This window comes from Primulina tabacum, chromosome 6 (assembly GCF_025594145.1).
Source record: "Primulina tabacum isolate GXHZ01 chromosome 6, ASM2559414v2, whole genome shotgun sequence".
NCBI classification, from domain to species: Eukaryota; Viridiplantae; Streptophyta; class Magnoliopsida; order Lamiales; family Gesneriaceae; genus Primulina; species Primulina tabacum.
Genome location: NC_134555.1, coordinates 4478094 through 4493600, shown reverse-complemented (window position 1 = coordinate 4493600; position 15507 = coordinate 4478094). Strand labels below are relative to the sequence as shown.

General features: G+C 31.6%; 1 protein-coding gene across 1 annotated transcript; it reads left to right on the top strand.

The window, feature by feature from the left end:
* Window positions 1–11726: 11726 nt before the first annotated feature.
* LOC142548881 (plasma membrane-associated cation-binding protein 1-like) lies at window positions 11727–13491 on the top strand. The gene is made up of 4 exons (XM_075657508.1): window positions 11727–11984; window positions 12120–12209; window positions 12751–12835; window positions 12952–13491. Exons 1-4 carry the CDS (start codon window positions 11877–11879, stop codon window positions 13275–13277), a joined length of 609 nt encoding a protein of 202 aa, XP_075513623.1. The 5' UTR covers window positions 11727–11876; the 3' UTR covers window positions 13278–13491.
* The last annotated feature ends 2016 nt before the right edge of the window (window positions 13492–15507 follow it).

Below are 15507 nucleotides of genomic sequence, written 5' to 3'. Positions count from 1 at the left end.
TAAAAATTATTCTTCATCAAATTTTTGAAGAAAAAAGAAGATGGCTTTCTCAAGGTTATTTTTAATTATTTTGGTTATCATACTCATGAGTCTTGTATTTATCGAAGAATATCCTCCTCGTGTATTTTCTTTATTTTTACAAATGCTTGTACTTGTTGTTTATCCATTACTTTGTATTGCAATATTCATTAACTAATAAAATGCATCGTAATTTTTTTTAGTACCACAATGTCAAATTTGACAAAGCTCGAATTTGTTGCGCTCGACATCACGAGAAAAAAAATTATATGCCATGGACTCTCGATGTAGAAATGCATCTTGAGTCATTGGGTCTAAGTGAGACCATAAAAGAAAATGGCATATCAACATCACAAGAAAAAGCAAAAGCCATTATATTTTTGCGTCGACATCTCGACGAGAGATTGAAATGTGAATATTTAATTGAAAAAGATCCCATGGCTTTGTGGAAGGGATTAAAAGAAAGATTTGAACATATAAAGGAAGTTATACTTCCGACTGCCCGTGATGAATGGAATATGTTAAAATTCCAAGATTTTAAGAAAGTCAGTGATTATAATTCAGCGATGTATCGAATAATCTCGCAGCTAAAATTTTGTGGACATGAGGTCACAGAATCGGAAATGTTTGAAAAAACATTTTCCACGTTTCATGCATCAAATATTACTCTACAGCAACAATATAGAGTACACGGATTTGTGAGATATTCTAAACTCATCGCCTGTCTTCTTGTGACGGAAAAGAACAACGAGCTATTAATGAGAAATCATCAGTCCCGACCCACTGGATCAACAGCATTTCCAGAAGTAAATGCTGTAAGTAAAAATGAATTTAAACCTCGAAACCAAAATCAAATTCAAAGACAAGATTTTGGTCGAGGTCGTGGACGTGGACGTGGACGTGGAATTGGCCGTGGTCGTGGTCGAGGCCGTTGTTTTGAAAACAATAGAGATAGTTATTTTTTTTTCTTGAGCACATAGCTTTTAGCAATAACTAACAATGAAGGTTTTTTAAATAATATTTTTCATGGATGTGTTAGATTACACATATTTGATTGCTCTCTTCGGATATTTTTACTCTGGCTTCCAAGTCATTGATTTTTTTTACCGTTTTTTCCAACTTGAATAAATTCTCTAATTGGATATTTGTTGTTAAGGGCAGGTCGGAATGGCAGGTAACCTAAAGGAATTTGTGCTAACCAACTATGAGGGGCAGGAGGTAATTGTGTTTCTTGACACTACAAAAGCTTCTTTTTCTTTCGTTCCATCAATCTGTGTTTGTTTAATGTCCTCTTTCCCAATCATCCTACATGGTTTAAAACATCGGCAGATAATCTTAGAGATCAAGCTCACTTCGTAGTGGAAGGAATAAATGATGTGGCATCCTTTCTATTGTGAAACAATTTCTCCATTTTACCTTGTACTGGAGAGGATCCTGATCCATTACGAAGAATGCTAACTAAAATTATTTTTTTACTATTTTGTGCGGAGTTCACCCATTTGCTTTTGATCAGGCTAAAGGATGTGAAGTTCCAACTCATGATTGCTTTTAAAAAACCTTCATTGTTAGTTATTGCTAAAAGCTATGTGCTCCATGAAAAAAAATAATATTTAAAAAATAATTTTTTTATGATTTATCTAAATAAAATATCCGTGTCACAAGATAAATTTTGTGAATTTGCTGGAACCTAGGGATGTAATTGAGTCGAGCCGAACCGAACTCTTGAATGTTTGAGCTTGGTTCGTTTATAATCGAGCCGAGCTCGAGCTTTATTTAACGAATATATGCATGGCTCACGAGCTTATTCAAGTCTTTATCAAGCCTAAACAAGCTTAATAAATATGAATTATACATTTAAATTTTCATTAAATTAATTAAAAAACAAATTGTATATTTAAATAAAAATATATTATTCCTATTAAAATTTGTAAATTTATTATAATAAATAAATTTAATAGATTTTTTTATATATTTATAAATAATATGCAAAATCAATAAATCAAATATCAAAACTATTATTGTTTCATCTAAAAGATTACTAATGAACTTCCCAACGAACATGTTCACGAGCTAACAAGCCAAATACTGTAAAGCTTGAGTTTGGTTTGTTTATCTTAACGAGCCTCATTAAACGAGCTCAAACGAGCTTTTATCGAATCGCGCTTCGAATAGCTCACAAACGGTTTGGTTAGTTTACATACCTACTGGAACCCATCAACTGTCAGTGTTTTACAAACAAGCCCCTCTATGTTTAAAAATTAAAACTCGGGCATTCACGTCATATCCCACCAACCCGTTATGTTAATTATAAACAAAATGTACGAATGATACTTCATGTTTTCCAAAACAACGCAAAACACTAGTACTTCTTAGTACTAATATAAATAGTTCTATCTTACCACTTGTTCTGTACAAGTATTATTTATTTCGATCAATCATATTATTAATCATTTATCTCACATCAATCAAATTCGTAATTATTTATCTCACATCAATCAAATCAATAATATAAAAATACGATATTACCCTTAATAAATAATATTATTAATATTCTATTAATATTTCCAACAAAGACAAAATGGTAATATCATATTATCTCAAATTTAATCAAACAAATCAATCAAATCAAACTCTATATTAACTATCATTTTCTATTTATTTTATTATTACAAAGTATTACTTATCCCTGTACTATATATCTCATACCATGAACCAAACGGTACCTGAAAGATAAGATTATGGATGATGATAGGCGGGGGCGATGATGTTTTTTTCATCCATGTCTCTTGAATCCAAAACATGTCGTCCTCATTTTTTTTTAATCGGTGATTTCTCATCGTCGTCTTCACGTGGACTAAGTTCATTCTTGCCCCTTATACTTGAATTTTTACTCGGAAAACCTCATCTTCGCTCCAATAGAGTGTGTGTGTGTGTGTGTTTGTGTATGTGTGTGTATATACATCCGATAAATGATCCGGAAGCAGCCCCTGTTTGGGGGCAGCACCCGTAGGTTCTCAAACCAGTAGATGAAATTGTCATCTCTAGATGAGATCGATCAGTGGTTCGGTTATCAAGGACGGTGTCAGAAAAACAAATTTGGGGACGAAAAATATATTGAAAATGTTAGGGGATGCCATGACTGAGGATCAGGCAAAGGAAATCCAACACCATAAATGAGTTTATATATGAAAAATCGGAGGAAAACAATCTCGAACGGTTCGTGAGAATCATCAATTTTCTCACCCAGTTTCGCAATTTTCCCCACGCTTGACTAACCTTGAGGTCCATCACACGGATTCCTGAGATATTCTAAACTCATCGCCTGTCTTCTTGTGACGGAAAAGAACAACGAGCTATTAATGAGAAATCATCAGTCCCGACCCACTGGATCAACAGCATTTCCAGAAGTAAATGCTGTAAGTAAAAATGAATTTAAACCTCGAAACCAAAATCAAATTCAAAGACAAGATTTTGGTCGAGGTCGTGGACGTGGACGTGGACGTGGAATTGGCCGTGGTCGTGGTCGAGGCCGTGGTTTTGAAAACAATAGAGATAGTTATTTTTATAACTCATCTCAAAAGAGCGTCCCAAACCATCCACTGAAAATGCATACAAGTGTTAATGAGAATCACTCAAAAAGATATGAAAGTTCTTGTTTCAAATGTGGTACTCCAAGACATTGGTCCAAAATTTGTCGAGCCCCTGAACACCTTTGTAATCTTTATAAAGAATCATTAAAGGGAAAAGAAAAGGAGACCAACTTCACTGAACGCAGTGACCGTTTGAGTGATTCAACTCATTTTGATGCTGGTGATTTTATGAATGATTTCTCTGGAAATGATCAATATGTTGGTGGGATAGAAATGAACAATATTGATGCTGCAGATTTTCTCAATGATTTCTCTGAAAATGAACAATATAGTGGTAGAATATAAATGTACAATAATTTATTTTTCATGTATTCATATAATAATGTTTTATTGTACAATTATGATATGTGTTATATTTACATATATATTGTCAGTAATTTTATTTCATTGCATATTTTTTTTGAACTTCAAATATGGAAAATGCTATGAGCAAAGCTGAAGTTGCATACCCGATAGTGGTACAACGCACACTATCCTCCGAGATAAAAGATATTTCTTGGAACTAAAACCAACAAAAACAACGGTGAATACAATATCAGATCCTGTAGACTTGATTAAAGGATGTGGTAAAGCACAATTTTTGTTACCTAATGGTATAAAATTTTTGATCAATGATGCTTTATATTCACCACAATCGACAAGAAATTTGTTGAGTTTTAATGATATATATTCCCATGGGTATGATACTCAAACAATGAATGAAGGGAATGAGAAATATATGTGTTTTATCACATATAAATCAGGAAAGAAATATGTGATTGAAAAACTACCAATGCTCCCTACTGGATTGCATTATACACATATAAGTCCGATTGAATCAAACATGGTAGTTGATAATTCTTCAATATTAATCAATTGGCATGATCGATTGGGAAATCCTGGTTCAACAATGATGCGAAGAATTATAGAAAATACACATGGTCATCCGCTGAAAGACCATAAGATCTTTCAGAATAATAAGTTTCAATGTAAAGCATGTTCTCTTGGAAAACTTATTATAAGACCATCACCAGTCAAAATCCAAACTGAATCACCAATGTTTCTTGAACGTATTCAGGGTGATATTTGTGGACCAATCCATCCACCATGTGGACCATTCAGATACTATATGGTATTGATTGATGCCTCCAGCAGATGGTCACATGTATGTTTATTATCAACTCAAAATGTTGCATTTGCAAGATTACTTGCTCAAATAATAAAATTGAGGAATCAATTTCCCGATTATACAATCAAGAAAATTAGACTTGATAATGCTGGTGAATTTACTTCCCAAACTTTCAATGATTATTGTATGTCTATGGGAATCATTGTTGAGCATCCTGTTGCTCATGTACATACACAGAATGGATTGGCTGAATCATTGATTAAACGTCTGCAAATGATTGCTAGACCAATGATTATGAAAACAAAGCTCCATATTTCTATATGGGGACATGCAATTTTACACGCTGCTTCATTAATTCGCATCAGACCAAGTGCACATCATAAATACTCCCCATTGCAGCTTGCATTTGGTAAAGAACCAGACATTTCTCATCTGAGAATTTTTGGATGTATGGTGTATGTGCCTATTGCACCACCGCAACGAAAGAAAATGGGACCTCAAAGAAAGGTTGGAATTTATATCGGTTATGATAGTCCATCAATCATTCGATATCTTGAACCTCAGACAGGCGACGTGTTCACAGCACGTTTTGCTGATTGTCATTTTAATGAGGAAATCTTCCCAATGTTAGGGGGAGAACAGAAACATACCGAAAAGGAAATTACATGGTATGTATCATCATTGTTACATCTGGATCCAAGAACAAAACAATGTGAAAAAGATGTACAGCAAATTGTGCACTTGCAAAGAATAGCAAATCAAATATCAGATGCATTTGCAGACACAAAAGGGGTAACTAAATCATATATACATGCTGCAAATGCCCCTGCTCGAATTGAAATTTCAAAGAAACAAATGGAAGATACTCATGATGTCATTAAACGCCTGAAGCGTGGAAGGCCAGTCGGTTCCAAGGATAAAAATCCTCGAAAAATAAAATTCATAGAGAAACACGATGATCACAAAATAAAGAATGACGTTTCTGAAGAAACACATGATGATCACAAAATAGAGAATGATGTTCCTGAAGAAACACATGATGATGAAAATGTTCTGTCAGAACCACAAACTGACGAGAATCATGAAATCTCTATCAATTACATTCATACTGGAAAAATATGAAACCGAAAAGATATAGATGAAATTGATGATATGTTTTCTTATAATGTGGCAATCGACATCATAAATGATAACGAAGATCATGAACCAAAATCTTTTGGTGAATGTAAAAATCGGCAGGATTGGATAAAATGGAAAGATGCCATCAAGGTTGAATTAAATTCGCTAAATAAACGTAATGTTTTTGGACCTATTACACCTGAAGGTGTAAAACCTGTTGGATACAAATGGGTTTTTATTCGAAAGCGAAATGAGAAAAATGAAATAGTAAGATATAAAGCTCGACTTGTTGCACAGAGTTTTTCTCAAAGGCCTGGAATTGATTATGAAGAAACGTATTCTCCTGTGATGGATGCAATTACGTTTCGGTATTTGATTAGCTTGGCGGTATCTGAAAATTTAGAAATGCGTCTTATGGATGTTGTTACAGCTTACTTATATGGATCACTTGATAGTAATATATATATGAAAATCCCTGAAGGATTTAAGATGCCTGAAGCACAAAGTTCAAAACCCAGGGAATGTTATTCTGTGAAATTACAAAGATCATTATATGAGTTAAAGCAATCAGGTCGAATGTGGTATAATCGACTAAGTGATCACTTGATGAAAAAGGGATATGTAAATAATTCAATATGCCCTTGTGTTTTCATTAAGAAAACAACATCCGGATGCGTAATTATTGCTGTATATGTTGATGATTTAAACATCATTGGAACGAATAAAGAAATTCAAGAAGTTGTGTCATACTTAAAGGAAGAATTTGAAATGAAGGATCTTAGAAAAACCAAGTATTGTCTGGGTTTACAAATTGAACAAAAAGAATGTGGAATGTTTGTTCACCAGACAAATTATACAGAAAAGATCCTTAAACGTTTTAATATGGATAAATCAAATCCTTTAAGTACTCCAATGGTTGTTAGATCATTAAACATAGAAAAGGATCCATTCCGACCATGTGAAGAGATGAAGATATTCTTGGTCCAGAAGTACCATATCTAAGTGCTATCGGTGCCCTTATGTATCTTACAAATTGTACAAGGCTTGATATATCTTTTGCCGTAAATTTGTTGGCAAGATTTAGCACATATCCAACGAAGAGACACTGGAACGGAATTAAACATATATTCCGTTATCTACGAGGAACGACAGACTTGGGACTTTTGTATTCAAAAGATGCTAATCCAAGTATAATTGGTTATGTCGATGCTGGATACTTATCTGATCCACACAAGACACGTTCCCAAACGAGATATGTATTTACTCGTGGAGGCACTGCAATTTCTTGGCGTTCACAGAAGCAAACGCTCGTAACAACTTCATCAAATCATGCCGAGATTATTGCACTACATGAAGCAAGTCGTGAATGTGTGTGGTTAAAATCAATGACCCAAGATATCCAAATCTCATGCGGATTATCATTCGACGAGAAGCCTGTGATACTATATGAAGATAATGCTGCATGTGTTGCTCAAATGAAAGAAGGATACATAAAAAACGACAGAACTAAACATATTTCTCCTAAGTTCTTCGCATTCACCAACGAGCTTGAGAAGAATAAATGTATTGATGTTCGTCACATTCAATCAAGCGAAAACTCATCAGATCTCTTCACAAAAGCACTTCCTACGACAATATTCAGAAAGCATATATATAATATTGGGATGCGCAATCTACGAAATTTGTGAAAAATTGTTCATGCCAACATCAGGGGGAGTTTACGTGACTGCACTCTTTTTCCCTTACTATGGTTTTTATCCCAATGAGTTTTTCCTAGTAAGGTTTTTAACGAGGCAGTATAAAAAACACGTAATGAAGACAATTATTATGATCATCATCACAAGGGTGAGTGTTGAAAAATATATTTAAAATGTGTGTATTGAATATTTGAATGTTGAATATTTGAATGTTGAAAATAAGAGTTGTAAATATTGAAAATTAGTGTGTGATGATGTAGGTAATGATGTATTTTATTTTTGGATTATTTGTAAAGATTTCCTATAAATAGATCTCTCATTTGTGAAGAAAATCACAATTGAGTAGAGAGAAAAATATTATAAAGTGTGTAGTTTGGTAAATTTTGAGAGTTTAAGATTTTTACTTTTTACCATAAATTTTTACTTTTTCACAACAAATTCTAATCTGGTGGAGTCAATTGGTATTTCTGAATACAAGCAAAAACTAAAATTGTTTTGTCAACAGTAACTTTCTCGTCAAATTTGATGTCTTTTTTCCCCTTAAACATACATATAACTCGTAGTGATGGACCTCAAGGTTAGTCAAGCGTGGGGAAAATTGCGAAACTGGGTGAGAAAATTGATGATTCTCACGAACCGTTCGAGATTGTTTTCCTCCGATTTTTCATGTATAAACTCATTTATGGTGTTGGATTTCCTTTGCCTGATCCTCAGTCATGGCATCTCCTAACATTTTCAATATATTTTTCGTCCCCAAATTTGTTTTTCTGACACCGTCCTTGATAACCGAACCACTGATCGATCTCATCTAGAGATGACAATTTCATCTACTGGTTTGAGAACCTACGGGTGCTGCCCCCAAACAGGGGCTGCTTCCGGATCATTTATCGGATGTATATACACACACATACACAAACACACACACACACACACTCTATTGGAGCGAAGATGAGGTTTTCCGAGTAAAAAATTCAAGTATAAGGGGCAAGAATGAACTTAGTCCACGTGAAGACGACGATGAGAAATCACCGATTAAAAAAAAATGAGGACGACATGTTTTGGATTCAAGAGACATGGATGAAAAAAACATCATCGCCCCCGCCTATCATCATCCATAATCTTATCTTTCAGGTACCGTTTGGTTCATGGTATGAGATATATAGTACAGGGATAAGTAATACTTTGTAATAATAAAATAAATAGAAAATGATAGTTAATATAGAGTTTGATTTGATTGATTTGTTTGATTAAATTTGAGATAATATGATATTACCATTTTGTTCTTGTTGGAAATATTAATAGAATATTAATAATATTATTTATTAAGGGTAATATCGTATTTTTATATTATTGATTTGATTGATGTGAGATAAATAATTACGAATTTGATTGATGTGAGATAAATGATTAATAATATGATTGATCGAAATAAATAATACTTGTACAGAACAAGTGGTAAGATAGAACTATTTATATTAGTACTAAGAAGTACTAGTGTTTTGCGTTGTTTTGGAAAACATGAAGTATCATTCGTACATTTTGTTTATAATTAACATAACGGGTTGGTGGGATATGACGTGAATGCCCGAGTTTTAATTTTTAAACATAGAGGGGCTTGTTTGTAAAACACTGACAGTTGATGGGTTCCAGTAGCTATGTAAACTAACCAAACCGTTTGTGAGCTATTCGAAGCGCGATTCGATAAAAGCTCGTTTGAGCTCGTTTAATGAGGCTCGTTAAGATAAACAAACCAAACTCAAGCTTTACAGTATTTGGCTTGTTAGCTCGTGAACATGTTCGTTGGGAAGTTCATTAGTAATCTTTTAGATGAAACAATAATAGTTTTGATATTTGATTTATTGATTTTGCATATTATTTATAAAATATATAAAAAAATCTATTAAATTTATTTATTATAATAAATTTACAAATTTTAATAGGAATAATATATTTTTATTTAAATATACAATTTGTTTTTTAATTAATTTAATGAAAATTTAAATGTATAATTCATATTTATTAAAGCTTGTTTAGGCTTGATAAAGACTTGAATAAGCTCGTGAGCCATGCATATATTCGTTAAATAAAGCTCGAGCTCGGCTCGATTATAAACGAACCAAGCTCAAACATTCAAGAGTTCGGTTCGGCTCGACTCGATTACATCCCTAGGTTCCAGCAAATTCACAAAATTTATCTTGTGACACGGATATTTTATTTAGATAAATCATAAAAAAATTATTTTTTAAATATTATTTTTTTTTCAACGTGATAATGTCACTCAATTATTGATGTCCACGTGACGTATAACAAGAATATTTGACAATATTCCATTTACAATGTAATGAGGGATCGCACTACATTTGCTAATTACGAAGATAAATAATTTATCTATGATTCAATAAGATTTTCTCGTGATTTATTATTGAGTCAAAACATTTGTAAACATTAACTTAATTATTTATTAAAAAATAGATGATTGGACAACAATTTAATGTTTGAGGAAATATTTATTTATTATATTATATTTGAAATATCTGAATTTTTGTGATCGAATATAAAAGATTGAAGTAATAAGAAACCAGCGAGGCCACGTGAGGTAGAAAAGACATTGGGTCCCGCTAATTGTCATTGCCACCTTTCAATCATCCTTTTGCCAGCTGTCATGGATGACATTTTTGACCTTCCATGTTTCTTGTTCTCATCAAATTCAAATAATCCTCCACTCATACAAACATATATATATATATAAAAGAATAGATCTCTTGTGAGACGATCTCACGAATTTTTATATGTGAGACGAGTCAACTTTATCAATATTTACAATAAAAAATAATACTCTTAGCATAAAAAGTAATACTTTTTCATAGATGATCCAAATAAGATATTAGTTTCACAAAATACGACCTGTGAGACCGTCTCACTCGAGTTTTTGTATATATATATATATATATATATATACGACCTGTGAGACCGTCTAATAGATCTATTTTTAATTTGATCAAATAATATTAAATAATTAACATAAAATTATTTTTAATTTAAAAGAATTATTCGATTTAAAAAGAAAGTTTCGTTAACATTTTTTTATATGTAAAAAATATGAAGTGATTTGAGGAGGTTTTAATAAAATAATTATGAAATTAAATATTTCGGTTTCTCTAAAATAGTTATTCTAAAATATCACATTTAATAATATAGTATAAATTTATATACAACGGTTAAAATGATACTAAATTATCGTTTGTAATAAAGTATATTAAATTGAATATTTATTGAGTGAATAATATAAATAAACATGATAAATGTATATCATATCAAAATTTTATATATATAATCACAAATCACACATAATATATGTTTATTTATATTGAATATATACATCACTTCACAATATAATTGTAGCGGTATATCTATTTCTTTGACTGAAATAATACCGTAATCGGTCCTTCGAATTGATTAAAATTTGAATTTATTCTCAAATTATGTCCAACAACTCCCTTCAAATCTGTTTCATATTATATATTTCATATAACTATATTGTAAAATATGAAAATAAGCTAATGAATCTGTATACAATAACAAAATTATAATTTTATTACAAATAGGTTCTTGAAAATAAAAAGACAAAATAAAATTACGGAATTCTCATTTCAATAGAGTAATTATATATATTATTTTGTACTTCTAACGTATATATTTAAATAAATATTGATGAAATGCAACTCATTTATTATCTCGTTACATACAATAAATAAGAGTTGGTCTTTTATGAAATGAAAAATTTTTATCTGTAAGATAAGTCAATCCTATCGATATTCACAATAAAAAATAATATTTTTAGCATAAAAAATAATACTTGTCATGGATTATCCAAATAAAATATTTGTCTCACAAAATATAACTTGTGAGATCATATCAGATAAGTTTTTATCAATAAATAAGGTATGTTTAACGTATCAAAATTATATATATATATATATATATATAAATGATGCTTTTAATAAAAAATAAAAATATATCTATATGTTGGCTGTTGCTGACACGCCTCCTGAGCCATATATATTTTTTATATATATATATTTTGGGCAATGTATGGTTTGGGAATCAATTCATGATTGATTTTTTATATATATATATATATATATTTATTTATCAAACCTACTCTGCACCTCTTATCATTGATTTCCACCAAATTATTCCTTCCCTCGAACACCCAAAATTTTCATACCCTTTGTTTTCCTGAAATTATCAGTACTATTATTCCAATTCGAAGAAAGCTAGAAGATGGTGAATTACTGGAAATCCAAGGTTCTTCCCAAGATCAAGAAAGTTTTCGAGAACCCCAAGAAGACCGCCGCCGCCGAAACTTGCAAGGCTTTCGATGAGTCTAAGGTGTATATACGTACAGATTCATACATACATACATATATGTAGATAGATATAAGCATACGTGTAGATGTACGTACGTGTGTGTGTATGTGTATATATATACATACATACTGAACATTTTAGTCATGGATTGTGCAGGAGGAATACTCTAAAGCCTTTGAAGACAACAAGACTGAGCTTCAACCTAAGGTGGTTGAAATCTATGAAGCTTGCTCAGCTGAAATCAAGGTATCCAATATATATATATATATATATATATATATATATGTATATATATGTATATGTTTGTGACTGAGTTTACTTTCTTGCTGGAACATCGATCTTTGGTTATTTTTTAATAATCACTTTTAGTCAAGAAGATTTGTTCTGCTCAGTTGGAGTAAAATATATTTTGTATCGAGAAATATTCCTACATGTGATATATTTCGTTTTGATCTTTCTTTGTTTAGCCTTTTCGAGATGGGATTTTAAATTTTATATTTATTGGAGAAGATTTTTGTAAATCCACCCTTTTTAATTAAAATTATTTTGTTTTCAATATTTTATTTAGATAAGTAGAATATTTTAATTCAGAAAAAAAATGTTAAATCTTCACACACACATATGTTTATATATAATATAAATATATATATACATATTTTTTTTTCCAAAGACTAATTTGCTAAATTAATTATTGACGCGTTTCTTTAAGGGGAAGCTTTGCTAAAGATCCAAGTTTTAATTATAAATTTTTACTTGATTCATTAATAAATATTTGAAAAAATAACAGACTTTGGTGAAGCAGCCGAAGGAATCAGGTCTGAAGAAGCACTCAGCAGCAGTTCAGAAATTTCTTGATGAACTCGCTAAAATTGGTACGTATCAATTTAACACACATATATATAGATTGATCAGGTTTATATATATATATATATATATATATTGATAATCATGAATTGTTCCCCACCTCAAAAAAAAAAAAAAAAAAAAGAATTCCCTGGAAGCAAACCAGTGAGCGAAGCAGCCACAAAAGTCGGCCCCGGAAACTTACCAGGTCCAATCTTTTTCGTGTTCGAGAAAGTCTCTACGTTTGTAGTGACGGAGGAGAAGAGAGAAGTGGTGGTGGAGGCGCCGCCTGCTGCGGAGAAAACTGAAGAAGAAACGTCTACCCGTGCTGAAGTCAAAGAGAAGGAGATTGTGCCGGAGGAGAAAGCACCGCCGCCTCCTCCCGAGGTTGAGAAAGTCGAACCGCCACCACCAGTGGCCGAAGCCGATCGACCAAAGGTTGAAGAAGTGCCGCCGGCGAATGCGCCTTGAAGAGGAGCTCCGGCCAATGCCATACCTTGTGTAAAGTTTGTGTAAAATTTACCACCCTGTTGTCAGAGAGAAAGACAGACCATTATTATCATTATTGTTATACTATGATTTTTTATTATTCTTTGTTACGTGTAATTGTTGTTTAAAGTTGTAATTTTGTGTTAAAAGCTTTTGTTTGTGAATTATTAATTAATTTAATGTTCGCGTGATTAAATTTTTATTTTTTATTTTCCAAATTAAACAAAGTACATTTCTTTTTAATTTCATTAATGTTCCAACCTGTTTTTATATATATATATATATATATATAATAGGTATATTGTGATATGGTTTCACGAATATTTATACGTGAGACGGTCAACTTTACCAATATTCACAATAAAAATAATATTTTCAATATAAAAATTAATAATTTTTTATGGATAATTCAAATGAGATATCTGACTTATAAAATATGACTCGTGAATCGTTTTACACAAATTTTTATTATATATTAAATATAATTGATATGCCATGACCCAACAGATCGAGTCATTATTTAGATAAACTCAACTAGGCTTTCTAAAGTTGTACAACTCGTCAAAAATCTATAAATAAATAACATTATCACATTCTGAATATACCTTCTGTTTGCGGTCAAATGATTGGTTTTTTGAGACTTTTATCGAGTAACTGCTGATTTGGATGTCAGACCGTCTTCGCTACTTTGTGACGCAAATAGGAGTCCACAGAATTCGTTCTTTAGAATATGGAGTATTGAGATTTGATCATTTGGGTGGAAATATCATCTCAAGTATTAAATATATATGGTGTTACGTACGAACAAGGATGACAATGGCGCAGTGCGGGTTTGCCATCTTTTAATCTCCGAATTACATCCTTACCTTCATATTGTCTCGATCGCGAACAAAAAACCGTGAGGATTAAATCCTCATTCCCGCCAGCAAATCTGTTTCAAAAATATTAATGGAGCCAGACGAGGTCAGATATACCAGAATTCCCAAAATCAAAACTTATTATTATACATTATTGTTAGTAGTAATATTAATATCAATAGTAATATTATTAATACTAATAATATTAATATTCACGCATATTATTCGATGATGGGCATATATTTTTAAAAATATGGGAGATTTTTCAATATATATATATACATATATAGAGACAAATTTAAATTCTATCTGCCTGGATCATCAGTTAGATGACACCTAGCCATGATTGATTAATTTGGTTATATATATATATATATATATATAATGTCAATGTCTCGTTTGTTGGGTATAACACGCATATACTATATTATTTGATGAAGAAAGTGACTCAATTACTGATCATTTGGCATGTCAGAATGGATCGGATCCGGATTAGTTGAAGATGCCCTGCTTAAAATGGATCGGATCCGGATTAGTCTAAGCATAAAGTAGATTTAAATCAAGTAAGAAGAAAAATGTATAGTTGGTGCCCAGCGACTATCAACAATTATATTGTTTGTGTTTTAGTGCATATAATGTCAACCCCTTCATAGAGAGAGACTCATTATGGGGACGGTTAGACAATAACTAAATTTTTTTTTTTAATTTTGATTTTGCTTGCTCTAATCAAAGTTTTCACACTTTGTACATCAATGGAGAGAACATGAGATCTTTTTGGAGAGGTAATCTCCGTGTGTTGCATTTAGTAGCGCCGGCGCCTCATCCAAATGAGACTTGGAAAGCGAGAGATAGATAGTTGATTTAATAATTTATGTTGTCATTTTTTGTCCTCCGACTCGTTAAATTTGTGTTTTAATCTTGTAATTTTAGTTTTTGTTGGTTTTTAGTCAACTTTTATCGGAATGCTAGCGTGGTTCCTGAAACATAATCATCTTTCGATGTCATGTCAGCATTTTTCATTACCACGTCAACACGTATCGTTGTAGGTTAGCACTCCGGCAAAACATGACTAAAACCAACCAAAAAAAAAAAAAAAGAAAAACAAAGATAAATGAATAAGACACAATTTAGACAAGTTAGAAGACCAAAACAAAATACATAATTTTGAAAACTAAAATCTTAGTTTATTGCTATGATTTCTCCATTATTTATTTTTTTCAAAAAAGAATTATATATTGTAGATATGGGTTTTGTAAAACTAGATTCTTGTACTAGCATAGATTACCCAAAATTAAAAAAAAAAAAAAAAATCAACAAATTTAATGGTAACAGATTTTCAAGCATATCAATCAATA